Raw genomic sequence first — 20566 nt, forward strand, 5'->3', positions numbered from 1 at the left:
AGAAGCAGACTCTGTTGTTTACATAAAGGTGTGCAATTCTCTGTTAACAGATAATTGTGTTTTAAAATGAAGCCTGATTAAACTAGAGCAGAAGCAGAGTAAGAAACCATTAGTAACAATTAAAGGTTGAACTAACGGCTAAAAAGTCAGGCGAACAGAGGTTGACCTGAATGTAACGGATTTAACGTCCAAGTCAATCAACAAAACAGGCTACAGGACATATACAATGGCAAGTAATAAACTAGGGATGTAAGCAAAACAGCAAACAATAGAAGAAGGATAGAAGCAAATGACATGAGCGAACACATGTAACTAACAGTAACTTCCAGGCCATGGCTAGCTGCTCACAAAAATCCACAGCTTCCATGAATAATGCTTTTAAACAGATCCAACTAACTGTGGAGGAACTGAAGAAGTAGTAGACAGGAATGGAAGTCAAGATGAAAAACAGGTGGAGGACCCAAGAGCAAAGAGCCTACAATACACAGTTAAAACACTGAAAAGAACTGAGGGCTGTAACAAACACTGGCAAGTTAGCACAATGACACTGGAAGATTGTGATTATCTACCACTAGACGGAACTAGGCAGTCCATCTGCTTGATGAACTGTTCTTGGGTCAGGATTGTTAGCTAATGGCACCAGCGCAAGAGCGAATGTTGTAAGCACTGTGTGAGGAAGTAGAAACATACCCCTACATTCACTTGAATTTCACACCTAACCTGGTGTCTAATGTTCTGTTGCCTAGCGCTTTAACAGTGACACTGTTCATGTCTATAAAACTGATAATTGTTTCCTGGCAACAGAAAAAGAAAAAAAATGAATTAAGGTGTTTGTAAGAATCTTCTTATTGCAGATGTTCATCAGGGGAAACAAAGACTTTAGATGCTACTGGAAACTTTGGACCCTTCTACTCTCTCCAGAGGTGCAAGAGATTGCCCAGGAATGGTGGCACTAGACAATGGATTTGTCAGTAGGCAGTGGTTTCATACCTATAGATCTGTAGATCTATCACATGGCAGTTTACACCTGTGAGAAATAAACCAACTTTGTAGTACAGAAACCAAAGTTACCTGGATAAGACAGTACAGGCCTCAGGACAGGAGCCCAGTTCATCAGTCACATTAAAGTGGGACGATTAGCCTGCCTGACCAGGCAAGATTGCTAATTTTGGCTTGATTCTAATCAATTAACAAAAAACTGAGATTAAGGTAATTAATCTGGCTGCTGTCCGTTTGCCAGCTCCTTAACATTCACTGTTTTATAACCACTCACTTTAAATACAGTGGACAGCCCAGTGAACCTGCTCTGTATGACCTTGTAGGGATCAATGGCCTGATGTCGAGACGCTTCAGCTCCTCCTGCGTGGTGGATTTGTGGTGCTGAAATGAAAAGAGCATTTTTTTGGCTTGAGGTGAATGTTGTTGTGATTTGGAGCTGTACAAATAAAATAGAATAGAATTGCCTTTTTTTTTTGTGAGACTCAACCTCTGTACGCTGTCAATCAGAGATGAACCTAACCATGGTGGTGTTATCGGTAGACTTGACGATGACGTTGGTTGGTTTACAGTCATAAGTGTACAGGGTGTACAGAAGGGGGCTGAGAACGCCTCCCTGCGGGGATCTGGTGCTGAGTGAGAGTGGGGGAGAGAGGTGGGGCTGACTGAGTGAGGCCGGTTGGTTAGGAAGTCTTTGATCCAGGAGCAGGTGGCAGCGGGATCTGAAGGTGGTCCAGTTTGGTGGTGAGGATGTCTGGGTTTATAGTGTTGAACACTGAGCTGTAGTCCACGAAGAGCATCCACATTTAGCTCTTCCTGTTCTCCAGATGGCTCAGCAATCTGTGAAGGGTGATGGTGGTGGCATCCTCCGTGGACCGAGTTGCTCTGTGAGCAAACCGGTGGGGGTCAAGGGAGGGGGGTGGACAGTCTGTCAGAGCTGGGGGGCTCTGGCCTGGTAGTTGGTGAAATGCAGAAGGCAGCTGTGAGCTCAGCCTAAATCTTTAACATATAACTCTGAAAGATGACAGACAAGGAGGGCTGAATTATGTGAAATTTAGAGTCAAGGATTTGTGGGATTCTTATTTAAAAATACATGAACCGCAGCCCTCATAGCGCTGATAAGTATAAGCCTAATGGATGGATGAATGACCCAGAGCAACTTTACTCTCTACTCTAAAATACAGTACATTCAGTATATACAGTAACTATATATACCTTGGTGGCGTTGTTTCCCTTTGAACTTGGGTTCTATGAGCTATTTCTGCTGTGATAAAACAGGTAATTATTTACACGATACCCACATTACCCCACATCCACCTCCCGTCCATCCTGTGCAACCCCACTGGCACCTTCCTCTGCCTGCTCTTGTAAATGATTCACTCGTTCTCCATTTAATCCTCCTCATTTATCTCTCTGCACTAGGGATGGGTACCGGTGTCCGGTGCCATTCTGACATAAACGGTAGTAACCAGACCGAAAAGCAGCGCACATTTCGGTGCTTTATTTTGGTGCTTTTTTTTCCTGAGCTGTGATACACTTCTAGCCAATCATTTTACGTTTCCGAGAATAGTAGGCGGGCCCAGGTACGTACGTTCAGTTAGAGCAGAGCTACAGATTAAAAATGTCCAAGGCGAAGCGGTCAAAAGTCTGGCTGTACTTCACAGCAAAAGATGCAAACTCAGCAGCCTGCAACAAGTGCTTTAAGCTGATACTGTGATACTGTCAAAGGAGGTAACACCTCAAATCCGATGAAACACCTGGCGACGCATAGCGTTTTTTTTAAAGCCGAGAAATGCGCCGTATTTGATAGCTTGCTGCGAGACCTCACACCGAGCGCATCTTCTGCGGGTGTGGTGCCTGTTATGCAACATCCCCCAAAAACCCGAAGAGGAGAGTCCTGGCCCCTAGCCCTGCCAGTGTAGCAGAAATGATGAGGATGATGATGCAGCAGCAGCCGTTCTTCTCTGCGTGAGTAGCTTAATGTTGTTCGTGTGTAATTTACGTTGAGTACACTAACCACGTTATTAAATTAATGCATGTAAGGTGAACTAGCAAACATCATCATAGCTACATGCGGCTGTCCTCTTGTTTGATGGCAGATACTCCCTTCACCCTGGCTAAAAAGGCTAAAATGACCAAAGAAAAAGTGGGAAACAGTTAAACATGAGAGGTTTTTGGACAAAGTTTGTGTTTTTTCCATTGTTTAAGCACTGCTTCCAGCCAAGAGTGATACCATATATGCCCCATAGCTGCAGAAAAGGCTAACATTGTTATCTTTTTACAAAAAACAGCTGAGCATGAGAGGTTTTTGGACCAATTTTGTGTTCTCCATTCTTTAAGCACCGGTTTGAGCACCGTTTGAGCACCGGCACCGTTTCAAAAGTACCGATTTGGCACCGGTATTGGATAAAACCTAAACGATACCCATCCCTACTCTGCACACAGATTTCCACAGCTAACTCTTTTTTTCCCGGTTTTCATTTTCCTGCATTTGCCACTTCATTTTATCCCATGCAGTCAGATCCATTTTACATTGTTCTGCTCTCATTTCTTGAGTGAATATGTTTTTCCTTCTGTCCTTCCCACAAAAGAACTATCAGGGACACACAAGAACACAGTGAGTGAAACAGATCGGAAAAACAGCAGCCAACATGATCAGCACTTTAGTCATTGTCTGAGACACTGGCAAGGGTAGCAAAGCAGATAGAATGTAATGTAGCAGCCACAACACATGCACACGCACACACACACACACGCACGCACACACGCACGCACGCACACACACACACACACACACACACACACACACACACACACACACACACACACACACACACACACACACACACACACACACACACTAATCCAATCAAACTTTAGTGTCACCCCTTCAGGTTTCATTTCATCATGTCCAACTGCACTTGCAGGGAAAAGGAAGTTGTAGCCTGGAGCTTCCAATCACCTAAACACACATGGATATACAGAGACTTGGCTAAGATATTAAGAGAAGGAAAACCCAAAAATGTAAAATCTGCTGCTGAGAGAGAAGAGGGAGAATAAGTGTATATGGATGGTACTTTACAAGAACACAGCACCGAGCAAAAACTACTGTTCCTACATCGTATCCTGTAGTCTCAGAACGTAAATGACCTTGTAAATAAATGTTAAACAGTAAATAAAAAGTAAAATGTTTATTTATGCTATTTAAACAGTGAAATTAACTTTTTTCGTAGTTAATAGTTTTATCATTTTTCATTAAGGGCTGGTTTTAATACTTGTATGAAAACCTTTTGGAGTCAAGGACTGGCTAATGTGTAGAGTCCACGGACATCAGCAAGTGTTATTTCCTTTCTTGACATGTTCTGCCAGCACGCTCCAAAGAAACACACCCTTGTTTGCTGCTAGTTTTGACTTCAGTGACTTAAAAGCATGCTGTGGTTGTTAAGATCATGTGAATGGCTTAAAGGCCATTAAAGAGAGCATTTCTTTGCTAATATATACCTAAAAAACCCTGCCCTTTTCTGGATGCTCCAAAACTGATCAGAAATGCAAAGTCTGCAAAGGAAATCCAGCAAACCAAAGCAAAGTCTAATTTGCCCTTCCTCCTCTTGAGCATAAATAGTGTTCGCCATTTGTTGTAAAGCCTCTGTGTTTCATGAAAGCATCACTTGATTATAGACTGAGTAATTGTTGTGATGGGTGTGAATAGAACAGCTGGTTATGAAACTACTTGTTAGTCAATTGTCTGTAACCTTTGAGCCTCTGAAAATCTCCAAATATGCTGTACTTTTGTTAAGACCTTTAAATTAAAAACCTCCACACATTTAAATGATCCCTCAGAAAAGTACACATAGCTGAGGATAGTTAACCTTGGGGTTACATTTTGTCGAAATATTACCTGTAGGGACAGAAATGCTAAAATAATTACTAAAGCCAGTGCTGGTCTTACTTAAGCACAAACATTTCAGAATCCAAAGAAATATCGTTATGTTACTGTTCTATGTTACAGAAGGAGTCTTTAAGTTTAATTTAAAAAGGAAAGGTACTTTTAATGACAGGTTTAGTTGTTGTGTATACCACCAGAATCTTCCTTTGATGTTCTGATACCTTTGATGAGGCGGCTTCAGGGCAATCCATACTTTAGACTGACATTAAGAACCTATGGAATTGGGCTGTTGGCAAAAATGAAGGTTTTCCTAATTCAGAAGTCCCTCACTGCAGCAGGCTCCTTTGTATTAATAGTATGGTTGCAGAAAGACCTGTTCTACAAGGTTTTCACAGGAATTATTCATGTGGGCATCTATTGTATAGGAAATTAGGCATTTAGATTTACACAGTGAAGTCTTAGGAATTCAATTTTAAGCATCATATTAATGAGTTTGTTGACTAATCTGACACTAAAGAAGAAACATTTCGACCACTTACAGATGAAGAAAATAATGTTGATTAGCTCATAACTGCTGTATAAAGACACTTGAGACCATCAGTGGAGAAGTACTGGAACAAATGGGTTCCATGATGGCTGCACGTCTCAGCTTGCAGAATAGAAGTGCTGCTAATGCACTGATGCCTGAGTCCACGCTTCAAAGAGTCAGAGTTGTTATTCTGGCGTGAGCAAGGTCAAAAGCATATTAAAGACGAAATGTTTCTACTCACCAGTATATAAAGAGTTAGCTGCAGTTTCTTTATACTTCATCATGACCATCATGAAGTAAACATTAGAAATACTCTCAGAATAAAGGCTTCAAACAAGCCTATTACACCCAAAAAAGGGTGTTTTTGGAGCTCCTTGCATCAGAGCCTCAGCTGCAAATTATCCTACTTTAAAGAGTGAGGAGGCTGAAGTTAGTCCGAATACTGTCTGAAGCATCAAACACTGAAGGCAGAGCAACATATATCAGCTAAAACATTAAGACCACTAACAGATGAGGTAAAGAACACTGATTACTTCGTCATAATGCAGGTTGTTATTGGAAATCCTTGGTTCCTACTGGAGCAGGGCGATATGACCAAAAATATTTATGACGATATACATCTGAAAATTTGCAATAACGATATAACTGACGATATAATTGACATTAGACAAATTACTTTACAACTCCACAACTTTATTAGTGCAAAAAACCCCCAAAAAACATCAATGTATTTTCACTTAAACAAGCAGCTGTTTTTTATGTGCATTAAGTTATATACAAATGTAACAGTGCAAATGCAAATTCCTCACTGACAGTTTAACCAAAGGGCATTTCCAGTGGAAACTGGCCGACATATCCTCAGCACAACCAGGTATAATATCCACAAAACTTAAAAGAGGTTAAACACACACAATACGGTAATATTATGTTGAAGCACAGCACATATCACTCCGCGAGGCTCCTGCCTACGATAGCCGTAATGCTCCGACAAGCCATCAAGCGGTGCGGCTTCGTAGCTCAGCAAAGTCGTACTAAAACATTTGACAGATTTTCGAGCGCCGTGCACATAAAATCGTTTCGAGGTCAGTAAACACAACCAGAGTTCATACATAAGGCACACGGGATTATAAGGGGCGCTGTCGATGGTCAGAAAAATCAAAGGATTGATTTTAAGTGTGCCGTATTTTCCAAACAACACGATAATAACGACGGCCCGCTAGCATGTGCTACCAAAAATAGTGCTTTGTTGTGTATCTGACGGACGAAAGCTAAACCAGTTCCACACCACTGAAGCTGCAGCATTTTTACTAACCAGTTCTGGTTCATCCGTTTCATTCAACGATCCGCTTTCGCCCTTCTCATTCTGCGTCGCCGCCATGCTTTTTCCACCATGTGCGTATGAAAACAAAGGCAGTGCGCATGCGTGTTTTACCCATATTCTATTGCGATATTTCATTTTCTTGTCGTTGCCCAACATTATACCAGTATTACCGTGAACAGTGTGATATAGCCCAGCCCTAATTCCTTAGTATTAGACTAAGACCATTCTCTTTGCAATGACAGGCCCTAGGTACACAATGCACTTTCCACACTGCAATAACTGCTTATGAATTGCTTGAGGGACTCAACAAAGATCATCTGCCTCATCTTCAAAACACCCAGATCCTGATGAAGTATATCATCAGAACAAGGCTGATGCCCCATTCCACAGCATCCAAATGATAAAGCCCCAGTGCCAGACACCACTGTGATCACCCAGAGGTCCTATGTGCATTCCCCAACAGGGCAAAGCCTCAGGACAATATTAGGCAGGTGGTTTTAATGTGCCTGTTGATGCCCATTACTTCCACATCATAATAATTTCAAGGAGTGTTAACCTTAAATGAAGACGCGGACATAAGACAGGATTTACAAGAACTCTGAAATGCAGGTGAAGACAGAGACAAGGAAAAGAGGTCTTTGTATTGACATTTGAATAAAATGTATAAATGCAGAAGGGAAGTCCCATCATGGGTTTGTTGTTGTTGTTTTGTTCTTTGATAAAAACCAACTAACAGGTTTGTGCCAGTACTAATTTAAGCATTTAACGTTTTTGGTGCCAGAAATTCTGAAGCTTGTCTCAAAGAGCTTTAAGCTGCAATCAGTATTTCCCTCTAAAATCTATCTTGGTAAGAGTGAATAAAAAGCTTTGGAGGATTTGGACTCTCCAAGCAGTGTATAAGAAGCTTGGACAGTCATCAGAACCCCGAAAGAGAAAGATGGGGAATTGGATTCTCTCAAATAAATAAAGTACAAATAACACTGAGGAAGAAAAATAAACCCCAAATTAGGCACGCTAAGCTACCAGGAAATGTTTTAATCCAGGACGAGTTACATGGTTGTGATTCCTGAGCCTTACTGTATGTGCAGAGTTTCTTTTAATGATTATCTGCTGAAGAGGGAGCACTTTAACCCTCCCACATATTTGCAGAAATTTGAACTCTAACAATCACGTCTCCAGTATTCATTTGAGATAAGTCGTTTTTAGTAACCTGGGGAGAACTTAAAATAGCATACAAGTAGAAACACTTTATTACCACTGTTAGTTCATTTCATTCATTAGTTTATTCTAACAATATCAAAATGTAATCATAGTTTCTTAGTATAGTAGTTGTGCAACCATAAAGATGATTGTATTGCTTAATTCCAATAACTATAATATTTAATTACAAATGCAAAAAGTGACTTTAGTTTGAATCAGTCTCGCCTGTGTGAAATGTGGCAGAACGCAGTTTGTATTTTATAAATAAATAATGAAGTTGTTGCTGTTGTGTCACATGCATAAATGATATACGTTGGGGGTACGTATACGGTTGTTGGTGTTCTGCTCATACCCTTCATTCTGCAGGCACTCCATTTACTCATGCTATGTTTGAATAGCAAATATAAAAACCCAACAAGTTTTCACAGTTATCTTGGTGAGTCATGAGGATTGATGTGCTGGCACTGACTCTGGTCTGGTCTCTTCAAGGGTTGCCAGATATGTGTTGGTTTTAGGTGTATGGATTAGGGCAGTTTGAGTAAGTGCGAGCAAAGAATTCAAGAATTGGCACATTTAAGCACAAAACGGTGCTGGTTTAGATTCAACACTCAGACCCAAGTCAGTCTACAGAATATGGACATCTCATTTAATAATATATTCTTGTTTGCCAAATTTGGATGATCAAGTTTTTTGCCTGCTTTTTTTCCTTTTTTATAGTAATTCCTGTTAGTGCTTTAAATGCTGAATGCTGTAAATGATTGCCTGTGTTACATATCACACATCCAACAAGAAATTGCTCTGTCCTCTGTTGTTTCTCCAGAGGTTTAACTTTGTGTCCCTACCCACTGATGTCCTGGAGATTGAGGTGAAGGATAAGTTTGCCAAGAGCAGACCAATCATCAAGCGTTTCCTGGGGAAGCTCTCGGTCCCGGTCCAGAGACTGCTGGAAAAACATGCCATCGGGTAAAACACATTTATGAGGATTTTCCCTGTTTAAATAAATGCAGCATGGCTGTCATCAGCTCAGGGGTTTGCTTGTGCTCAATGGTTCAATCTGTAGAGCTGTAAAAGTTCTCCTACATAAACTGGCCCACACAGGCTGTCTGTGAGGTAAATGATGTGGGTGGTTATAGCTGCTTTAAAAGCCATGTAACAGTCTGATTTTAGCTACTATGTTATTTTTACTTTTTTTTTACTGTATGTTTTTACCGAGTTTCTCCCTTCTCTCTCATTTACATACCCTTTCTAACTGTCGCCTGTCTCTGTGTTGTCCCCAGGGATCGAGTAGTAAGTTATTCCTTAGGTCGCAGGTTGCCTACAGATCATGTCTGTGGCCAGCTGCAGTTCCGCTTTGAGCTGACCTCCTCCATTCACCCAGGTACACCAGGCTTAATGCTATGTAGTAGTATGGACAGTTCACCTTGAATTAGTAGCTGTAGATTATGTAAGAGACTGAAAAGGACTTGGATATGCTGCAAGATTTATTTTATCTCCATAATACATTTTATAATATAAGATTTTAAACTGCTACTAATGTAATGGCACAACCATTGTACCCAGTTGCTGCCTTCAAATGGAACTTATACCGGCGGTTAATGTTAAAGTAACATCCATCAAATGTTCCACTGTTGGCTAACTAAATGATGTTTAACCGTACTATAGCAACTTTTGCACTGTGTGGTGACACTTCAGTTACAGGCATGCATTTTTAATTTCTCTTTGATATTTGGGCTGATTGGGTCCTGATGAATATAAAAACAAACAATTACCAGATGAGGATATTCGTTTAAAACAGTTCGATAGAACAGTAGCAGTATAATGTCCTCATAAGTGCATATCAGGCCCTTGTAGAGCAAAATTGAGTATTTTGGTCTAAATAACCCAAAATGTGATGTTCACATATGTGGACGCCAGGTTCTAGGAAGTTAAAGAACATTAGCTGTACCGCACGGTCTGTCGTGTTATTTGTCAGATGATTCAGTAAAAAATACTGCAAAAGGCACCAGCAGCTCAAAGTTTAGTCTCTAATTAGCAGGTAAATCTTTGCTCTGTATCAGAGGCCACACACCCAGTATTTCTCTGAAAAATTTGTGATTTCACTTAAGTCACTGCACACTGAAGACAAAGCTCAGTTTGAAGGCAGCAACTTGAAAATGAAACTTATGAAACAGTGATGAAAGCGTGTACCTTTCTTTCTTAGACGATGAGGAGGTTTCCTTAGTCATAGAGGCGGCCTGTCCTGAGGGTGGACACGCAGCAGATGTCAACCATGCTGCTGATGCTCCCGATGATGACACACTGAGCGTGGGCCCTGACATGCCTGATCTTCCCTTGGATGCTCCTCCTGACCCTGAGACTTTACCTGAAGCAGCCTCCGCACCCAAGGAGGTCCAACCCGCTGAGAAGGAGCAGGGTGAAGCGACGTCACAGGAGGAGCAAGGAAGTGTGGAAGAGGAGACCACGGTGAGAGAGGAACCCTTGACTCCTGAGCCTCAGGTGGAGCAGGCGGAGGGAGAATCTGGTGAGCAGCAGCAGGAGGGAGGAGAGGAGGGGCAGCAGGAGAAAGGAGATGTGGAGCAGGGAGAGGAGACTGCAGCCCAAGCCGAGGAGGAGGTTACAGCAGAAGGAAGAGAGGCTGTGGATGAAGCACAGTCAGAGCCACACTCTGACTGTGCCGTAGCAGAAATGACTCTCGATGAGACCACTGCTGTGGAGGCTCCCCCCGAGGAAAACACTGCACCCCAGGAGGCTCCTGTAGGCCCAGCTGAAGGGGCCCCGCAGGAGGTTGGAGAGGGAGGGGAAAGAAGCTGTGCCCCCTGCTCCTGCCAGTCTCTCTTGTCGAACTACAACTCCAATGCTCATTCACGCCGTAAAACCCGCCCCTGCTCCCTCCCGGTGTCAGAGCTGGAGACGGTGATTGCCTCGGCCTGTGGCGAGCCTGAGACGCCACGATCCCACTACATCCGGATTCACCACCTCCTTCACAGTCTTCCCTCGGCCCAGCACAGACCGCCCAGCCAGGAGGAAGAGCAAAGTGGGGAAGGAGTGAATACAGACAGCACTGTGGAGACAAACAGCACATCACCAACACATAAAACCTCCAAAGAGCAGGAGGGGCAGGAGGATGATGAAGAAGAGGATACATCACAGTCACCCTCTCAGGTAGGGGCAGTAATGGGCTGGTTAGACACTTGCTAACAAACAGAAGATGTTGTGGAGTCATTCTTACTATGTGGTGTATGCAGTGGAGCTTCTTAAGCTGGAGTTCCCCCAAGAAGTGTTGGCAGTACACCTGTTTAGCACATATAGCATGTAAGCTAGCTTTTCTCGATCTTCTGTGCTCATACTGTCTCTTTGGTTTAGTGTTAGCTATAAACCAAAATGATCCAAATTAAATTGTTCCAACTGAATTTGAATAGCGTGCTGTTTATGAGACAGGGAATTGCCCGGTAGCACTGAGATCAGCTGATGTGCTGGGATTGCTCACACGATGCATGATTTATTTTAGAAAGCTGTGGCAGCATAAATCCTGTTCTCATTCTGCACTTAACATACTGAAGGGCTAACCCACTCATTCACTCTGATTCACCTCTGCTGAAGAGTAATAAAAGATCTGTGTCTTTAAACTCGTGCAGGTTCTGGGGTGTCCGGGCCCCTGCTGTCGGCGCTCGCTGCCCCGCAGCCTCTCCATTGAGCGCCTCTCTGAGCTGAATCAACTTCTGGAAGGTGAAGGATTTGGAGGAGGCCACACAGCAGTCAGGAGGATCTCCCCTTCCTGTCCAGAAAGCGAGGAGGGGGATTCCAGCAATGGAGGAGGAAGGAGGGCTGGCGGCAGCGCCCACAGAGCTCCAGGTGAAAGCGAGTGCGAGTTTTGTGACACCTCCTGCTACAGCACCTCGTGCTACAGCACCTCCTGTTACAGCACATCATGCTACAGCAACTCCGGCTATGAGGGGAGGGGGCGGTTTTGCAGCCACACCCGCCTGTCTTCGGTGGAGAGTAACCGGCTCTCCAGCAGCACTGTGTTCTCCTCCCAGGAAGAGGAAGATGAGGAGAGCGCCTTTGAGTCAGTACCTGATGGAAATCACGGCCCTGACGGAGAAGAGCAGGGCGGGGCAGAGAGGAGGACGGGCAGATGGAAGGAGACCAGGAGCGGAGAGCAGGGGGATCCAGCTGTGGCGGGGCCCAGTGATCAGAACAGCATCGGTGAGATTGTCTCAGAATAACTCTTTCACCTCCAGCTTTCAAATTAGACTAGAACACTAGGCAAGCAACACATTCAGCTTCGCAGGAAGTTGCCTTACCGGCCATATATAAAGTGAAGCTTTTCCCCCAATGCCTACTATTCTTATAGAGACAAATACGCTAGCTCACGCTTCTCTAAAGCTTTCTTGTCTCATTGTCTGGCATGAGGAGAAAATTGACTTTCTTTTTTGTTGTTTGGCCATTTCTAGAATGAAATTGAACCCACAATGATTAATTTCCAAGACACTCAACTGGATGTTTTTTATGTTTCTTCTCCTTCTTTAGTCAGTACGATGACTTTTAGCTGTTCTAACACTGGTGTGTGGGTCCCTCCCATGGCTCCAAAAAAGCTCTGACATATGGGGAAGTGGAAATCCAGGGGATGTCCTGTTGAGCGTGTGGAATGATGGAGAGAATCATTTGAGATCTGTGAGTGTTGAGATGGGTCTCTGTGGATTGTCTCAGGCTCGTGTGCAGAGGTTCAGTCAGCTCAGCAGCTTAGGTTCAGCCGTGTCATGTTCATGAAGCATTGTTCTTCTGGGGGTCATAGCTGTCATTGGGGGGGGGGGGTTGTTTTCATGGAGCGGTGCCTCAATGTTCAAGTGAAGCCCAAATGAATACATGTTCCTACTAATATTCGTTTTAGCCAATTTAATGTAACTTTTTATCTACCAGGTTTTCACCGAAGGCTTCTGTTTACCTTCTGGGAGATTCAGGCTCTGCTTGTTAATGGCCCTCACTTTACTTCCTCAGAAAGGAAAATTCTGAAGTGACAAATTATTTAAGTATAAGCTGTAAACGTATATATTTAAGTATAAACTGATTGACTGTGTTTGACTGGATTTTTTTTACTATGTTGGTCATTTTTGTATATTTGTATTTTTTACATGACGTTGCCTGTAGAGAGTGAAAGCTGGATACACACACAGTTTTGCAGAACCCTGTAAGACTTCCTTTTACTAAAATGTTTTCAAACCCTCTGCAGAGTTCGATAGCTGTCTAGTTTTCTTCTTCCTGCTTGTTACGATTATATTCTTGCACACAAAGATTGTTTTTCCCCCCATTTTGGATTTGAATGCTCTTGGCTTGAATCTGCTTTTATCACTTCTCTGATATTTAATTTGGTTGTGTGATTATGGGAAACCTTTAAGTGTGTTTGGGTTTTTAAGACTTGGACCAGTACTTGGTTATTTATGCAATTTTCAGAGCTTGATGAAACCATGGGTTTCTCCATCCAGATCTGAATTTCTGTCAAGTGTGGGTGCTGTGTCGAGTTTGTGTGAATGATCTACAAAAACATATATGGGAAGATTTTGTGTGTGGGTGTTCAGCCTCCGCTAGCATGATGGAAACTGAGCAGAAGACCAAATAAACAAGAAAGTGAATGAGTAGTGCTGTGACAAGAGTGGAGTTTCCTCGGTTGCCTCTATTAGAGTGACTGTAACTAGCTAATCATAAGGTTTGATCCCTAGCTCCTTCGGTCTGCATGCCAATGTGTCGGGCAGCTTAGGATAGAGCATTCATTGTGTGTGTGACTGGATGAATGAGGCTGTAGTATTTGTGATTTGAGTGCTTAAATTGGGCAGACAAGCAATATTTAAACATAAGTCCATTTGCCATTTATTCTTGGACCAAGTTTGTGTTGGCCTTGTGGGTGTGTGTTGGACTGCTTACCTGTTATAACAGATGGTTTGTTACCCCGAACCATCTGGACAGTTGTCCTTGGTAACTCTTTGGAAAAGGACAGGCAGGTGAGTAAATGAACCATGTGTCATTCACAGGCTCTTACTTTCTATCACACTTTTAGAATAACCACATCCACAACAATCATGCCCCTGCGCGTCCACAGCAGCTATCTGTGGGTGAACTGTGGGGCTGTGTGGGCAAAGCAAACCCACAGGTATCCCGTTTTGGCCCCAATTGGAGGCAGTCCAGCTTCAAAAACCATGTGGACCCCTTGTAGGCTAGCCCATGTGGCTCCCACAGCAGTTTTACCCTTTTGCGGTTTAGCCCATGCAGGGCCAATGTTAGTTTTACCTGCAAGGTCCCCATCATGGATTGTTGGGTCATTGAACCATAGGACCACATAGGGCTGGGCGATATGACCCAAAATTCATATCTCGATATTTTTTAGCTGGATGGCGATATAAGATATATATCTCGATTTTTTTTTTAAGCCATAAAGTAAGAACAAAAAGAGAGTTCTTAGTCAAAGCTGTGTCCCAGATGTCACACAGGCACTTTTATTAACATACAGCACAGATGTACATGAAAAATTACTCAAAATTAAATTATGAGCATTCATTAAATAATAATGCTCCATAAATAAAAGAAAACAAGGTTGTTTTTGTGCTAAACAAAGAGCTCACAATTGTGCAGTCAAAATGTAAACTAAAAGACGCTGAGCGTAATAACAAAGACAGACAGATTTTACAGCTGCTCTGTTCCCAAGTTTTACTGTGTGACTGACAGCCTGGAGTTTGAAATCCGCTTCATAACCACGTCTCTTACAGGTGCCATTTATGGTCCTTATACACACACAATACGGTAATATTACGTTGATGCACAGTACGTATCACTCCGCGAAGCTCCTCGGTAGCCGTAATGCGCCGACAATCTATCAAGCGGTGCAGCTCCGTAGCTTACCAAAGTCGTACTCAAACATTTTTGACAGATTGCTGAACGCCGTGTACCACATAAAATCGGTTCGCGGCCACCAAGCACAACCAGAATTCATACATAAGGCGCGCTATCAACTTTTGAGAGAATGAAAGGATTTTAGGGTTAGCGCGGTTAGCTCGTTAGCATGTTTAGCTCGTTAGCACGTTGACGCCGTCCAGCCCCACGCATGGGGCGATGCGCAGTAACTCGTTAACGGAGATTTGCCGTGTCCGTCTTGTCGCTGCCTGCACGTGAAGCGATGGGGTAGGAGGGGGAGTTGTCTTCAGTGAAGGCGAGGCGGAGTAACGTTGCGTAGAGACAAAAGTGGACGAAAGAGAGGCAAACTTGCGGCTCCACAACTATAATTATAACGTAACATAGACTATATCGATATAAAGGATATTGTCACATCTTATATCTCGTATAAAAATATATCGATATGTTTTAAAAACTCGATATATCGCCCAGCTCTAGGACCACATAAAAGATTGAAGTCGCCACTGTAGTATCCCCTGGTAGTTTGTGATGCCATGTTATTGTAAGGCCATGTTGATATTTTGAAACTGGATGTGATGGAGAGGAACACTGCAAGCCTATACAGGGGTTAAAATGGAATTTGGCAGGTGGAGGAACACTAATATCCAGTGCAGCAGTACAGAATGGCGGGAAAACAACAACTTTGAAATAAGACATAAAATCTGCTTTGTAAGCTCCAGCAGATTTAGGTATTTTCCTTACATATGGGGATAAGCTGAACTGTGCTGCTGCTCTTAGGTTTGCTGGTCTTTGTGGGTGTAACTGAATTCTATAACATTTAAGCAGACAGATCAGCTTGAATTCAAATTTATGTCTGCTACTCTTGATTTAACATTGACCATGAGCACCACAGGCTGCTTTGACAAGTCCATTGTAGTACATTACTGTTAACTTTATTACCACACTTCAAACTAATGCTTTTAACTGGCAATAAACTACATTAAACTGTCATGTATTCTCATTTAACCTTTCAATAACAAAATTATATTACTTAAATTTGTTTTTTCATATTTTTAAAGATTTGAAAAACAATTTTAACTATGCCAGTCCTTAACTTTGAAAATTTCTAATCTTTCTCCTCGTTCTCTCTCTCTTACATCTGATCACTGATTACTGTCCTTGGCACACTTTAACTTCTGGGAAATCCAGCCTCTGTACCTTTAACTCCCAAGCATATTGTGTTCCAAACTGCACAAAAAGTTTGTGTTTTGTGGTATTTGTTGAGATTTTTGAAGCAATTATAAACATTACTTCATATGTGCTCACTCACTTCTGTAATGCTAGTCACCTCTGTGGTGAATTTCCATGATTAAAACTTTACTGCCATCTACCAGCATGAACATCAGCAGGAAGAAATGTTCCTCTGTCTTTACTGAACTGCTCGATTTGATTACTTATTAATTGAAGGTGCCAGAATGTTGTTTCGGATTCTCCTGGTTTACTTTAACTTGTGTGCTTTTGGAACTTTAGACTAGTTTTATTATTAAAATCTGCTTTTCCACTATAGAAACTTTATAGCCTGTAATTGGAGCTTTCTATAATCTCAGCCTATGAGAACCTTTAAGGCAAAGGTGATCCGTCCAGCTTTGCCTTCCAACTATATTTTACAAGAGGTAATGATAGACATTGGCCATCTCCACCCTAAAGCCCAAGCACTGAAGCCTTAAATCATCTCACCTCTCTTTTTTAATGTATATATATTAGTGCTGTCAGCGTTAATCTCGTTAAAGTGACGTTAACGCCATAACTGCATTAATGTGGCAAATCTCAATTAACGAGTTACACACAGTGATGCATATCATGGCCTTCCGTCACAGTCCTACCTCAACAGTGATGTTTCTGTGTTTTGCAATGTATGTACAGCCAGTGTGTACTCATGTTAAAGACATTTGATGCCTGAGCATCAGTGCTTCTCCTTGGTGATCAATGTTTCTTTTTTAGTGGAAGGAAAGCTTGCTCATTAATGTGATAGCATTTTATGGATTACATTTCCCTCAGGCTGACTCCAGCTAATCCTATCACAATCCCATCTCAAAGCATGCTATGTCTGTTTGCACTTCGCATTAACACACATTTTCCTTCATCCAGACCACATACTCACTCACCATTTTACCATTTTACTAGCTGATGGAAAAGCTGTTAGAGACTATTTCAAAACAGTCTGCAAGTAATAGTAACTATATATATATATGTAAATGGAGACAGCGTTTATTGTTGGTGGGGCAATTAGCTGAAAGACTAACTTCTAGCTCTTGTTATTGGTGCTGGTGGTAGAGTAGTTCAAAAAGAGATTAAAGGAATGTGGTTGGCAGATGGGCATGATTTGTTTATGTGTCTGCAGGGCATGAAAGATGTTCCAAGAAATATTTTCATTTTTTAGATACTCTTGTCTACCAATTTCATTATAAATAAAAATGATTTAGATTATAATCTCAGAAGTTGACATAACTGCAACATGAATGTCATGGTAATTTGGGACACTGTTGGTAGTTTCTCTTTGCCAGCAAAAGGATTTATTTGACAGCATTTACTGACCAATACTCATAACATTTGAAAATTTGTGCTCAGTTCATGCCAGGCAAGAAACCAATTTAAATAAACAGTATCAATTCTGCCAAGACGAATGGTCAAATATCCAGTGAGAATTATGCCAGGAGCTTGTTTTGAGATGCAACTTGTACAGATTTATTTACACCCAATTCTTGAGTTGCTAAAGACCTATGCTGCACAGTCATTTCACCTTCCTATTATTAAAACCCAAAATTAACATGACATTCATGCTCATCAGTATAAGCACCTTTATGACCCCAACTGTATATTAAGCTAATGTAAAACTAGCAAGATAAAGACAAGTATCAGGTTCTCAAATTTAACAACAGGAAATGTTCTGATTCGAAAACAAAATGAATTTGTTATTAAAATTGTTGAGAATAAATATTCTTTTTTAACCTTTCATTGGTAAACTGACACATTGGTATTTCAGCTTTCACTGATTTTTCTTTAACCTTATTGATTTGATAAACAGTTACAGTAGCATTAGCCAAATATATGCTAACATTACATGTCATTAACTCTATGACATCTATATATGAAACATTGGGCATGTCTGTCTACAGCCTCAGTGTTTACATATCTAACTAACAACACATGGGGATTCCACATCTATGTGGGCAAAGTCCAGTTTATTCCCAGTCTTATAGTTGGTACAGAATATCCTTGGCCCTATGGTAATTCACCCCGTGCTGTTTCTCTAATGTCCTGTAGGCTCAAGCTTCTCCCCTCCTGTTGGCCATCTTCCAGTCCTGCGACCCAGCCATGACCTAAACCATTTTCCTGCTGCCACTGACCAAGCCTTACCTCCAAGTAAGAACCAACAGCTCCCAGTCTTACTCTGGAGTCTCATGCTAACACTCTGAGTGTTTGTGCTGTGTGTGCATGCCGCCACATTTATTTGCTTTCCAAATACATTCCTTCTCCTCTGTGTTTCTTATCATTGTCTCGTCTCTCCTTACGTACTCATCGAGCTTTGAACATACAGCTTCATACTGCTCTCTGCTTCATGGTACATGGTTGGAGATTTACTCTGAGTACGATTGTTGGATGGCTCGCTGGCCTATACTGATAGGCTGTCAGAAAGCCTAAACTCAACCGAGCCGTTACATCATCACTGAGAGTCCCCAATCACTGTTTCCCCTGCAAGCACCATTTTTCTCACACAGTACTGTAAAAGTACTGTATTTGTAAAAGAGAAACTGCTGCTGAGTTTTTTCCAATTGTAATGTTTTTGTGCTTACAGCATCACAAACCTTTTTTGTTTCATTCATCCATCCATTCTGCTTGGTCTGATAAATATCCCTACAAGCCAGAAAAAACCAGCATGTAAATATGGAGTGAACTGAAAGCCTACAAAAAATGTGAGGAGTAATTAGTAATAAGGATTGTTTGGGAATGTTTTCCTGAGGACTATAATAATGTCAAATTTGCAATTTGCGCCATTGGTTTTTCCAGTGCTGTAGACTCTTTTTGGACCACACTTGACTTCCAATCAGTTGTCATGACGTCCTGCTCATCTGTGCACTGCTCACAGAGCTCACAGAATCTTTTATCTTTGAAAATCAGATATGACCATGAGTTAAAAGTATTTCATTTTGTAATTCATAAAAGCCACACTCTAGTTTCAATATTAATTCCTTCTTGATGTTTAGTATGTGGATTCAAGAAGCTTTCTGCAGACAGGCTGGATGTAGTGGTCTTACAACACATACAGTCAAGTACTATGTTTATAATATATCTTTTCTTTTGAAGAGAACAGGTGAGTGACATTATTCAATCACTAAAATCTGATCCAGACCACCTAGAGCCCAGAATAGAACAAGACTGTTACCTAGATTAGAGATACTAATTCCCTAAACACAGTCAGGACAGCTAATAAAGGCTGCTCAAGAGTGTTTGTGCGCGTGGGCAGGCAGAGCAGTCATGAAAAACAACACAGGGGTTTTTCGTCCTTTGGGAGCATTCTTCATCTTCCTCCTACTCCCAAAGCAGTTAGACAGAGCTGAGGAAAGCTGCAGTGGTACTAGTCCGACACGTTCACATTATCGCTATTAAAGGGCTAAACAAATCCCGGATGTGGCACTACAAGACTGATACTGCTGTCTATCCGGGCGTTAAGTCTGACGTCACTAGCCGTGTCTGGGTCTAAACTCCGCTGCAGGTCCATATATCAAACGATCACTATGGCATTACTGAGAGTTGAAAAACTGTCTAAAGTCTTTCATCTTTAATAAAATGATCAGCGTTCTGCTCTACCAGGTGTAACAATTGAGTTTAACATCCAGGCATCCATGAAAACGGAATTTATGACATTTAACGGAGTTAGAAGTTAGCAGGGAGTTAGCTCACTAGCTTCTATCTAAATACAACATAGCATGTCCTGACTGCGGGGTTTTGGAAACAAATTAAAACGTACAGCTGTTATCACTTCCAGCATAAATGAAGACAGAAAACTAAACAGCAGTGACGTTTGTAGGGTTACTGAAGTTTGGCTAGCTGGTATATAATGATGTGCTACGTGACCGCTAGCGACACAGCTATGTTAGCATAATATAAACAAGCTAACTTTTTTTCCACTCGATAAAATGGTAATGGTAAATGGCCTGCATTTGTATAGCGCTTATCTAGTCCATAGGACCCCAAAGCGCTTTACACTACATTCAGTCATTCACCCATTCACACACACATTCACACACTGGCGATAGCAAGCTACATTGTAGCCACAGCTGCCCTGGGGCGCACTGACAGAGGCGAGGCTGCCGGACACAGGCGCCACCCTCTGACCACCACCAGTAGGCAAACATGGGGTTAGTATCTTGCCCAAGGATATTTGGCATGCAGCCAGGATGCAGCCTGGGATCGAACCACCGACCTTCTGATTAGTGGCTGACCTGCTCTGCCACCTGAGCTACAGTTAAAAGTTAACGTGAGTGTTCTCGGTGGTCAGGAACAAATGTAATCGCATGGCAGGATGCTGTAAAAGGACCAAACTTCAGCCAGGAGAACAACTGAGATAATCCATCCACAATACGAGGTTAGTCATTCATATACTGCTGCATGGGCTGGGCTGTATTTACATCCTAAGGTGTTAAAAACTGAGCTTAAATAAATGATTAGTGGTAATAAAAGCCGAGGGAGG

The 20566-nt window shown here is 42.0% G+C and overlaps 1 protein-coding gene across 4 annotated transcripts in view; it reads left to right on the top strand.

Moving 5' to 3' along the window:
- The window catches only part of hecw1a (HECT, C2 and WW domain containing E3 ubiquitin protein ligase 1a), a 91564-nt gene that overhangs the window by 45236 nt on the left and 25762 nt on the right, over positions 1-20566 (top strand). For 2 of the 4 annotated variants that reach the window (XM_026179143.1, XM_026179142.1), the window contains 5 exons: positions 8753-8895; positions 9210-9310; positions 10133-11094; positions 11568-12138; positions 18139-18237. In XM_026179143.1, coding sequence (XP_026034928.1) covers positions 8753-8895; positions 9210-9310; positions 10133-11094; positions 11568-12138; positions 18139-18237 — 1876 coding nt within the window. The remainder of the gene's footprint in view (positions 1-8752; positions 8896-9209; positions 9311-10132; positions 11095-11567; positions 12139-18138; positions 18238-20566) is intronic. The other 2 variants (XM_026179145.1, XM_026179144.1) reach the window with 1 other exon arrangement.

The sequence above is a fragment of the Astatotilapia calliptera genome, chromosome 9, assembly GCF_900246225.1.
Source record: "Astatotilapia calliptera chromosome 9, fAstCal1.2, whole genome shotgun sequence".
In the NCBI taxonomy this organism is placed as follows: domain Eukaryota; kingdom Metazoa; phylum Chordata; class Actinopteri; order Cichliformes; family Cichlidae; genus Astatotilapia; species Astatotilapia calliptera.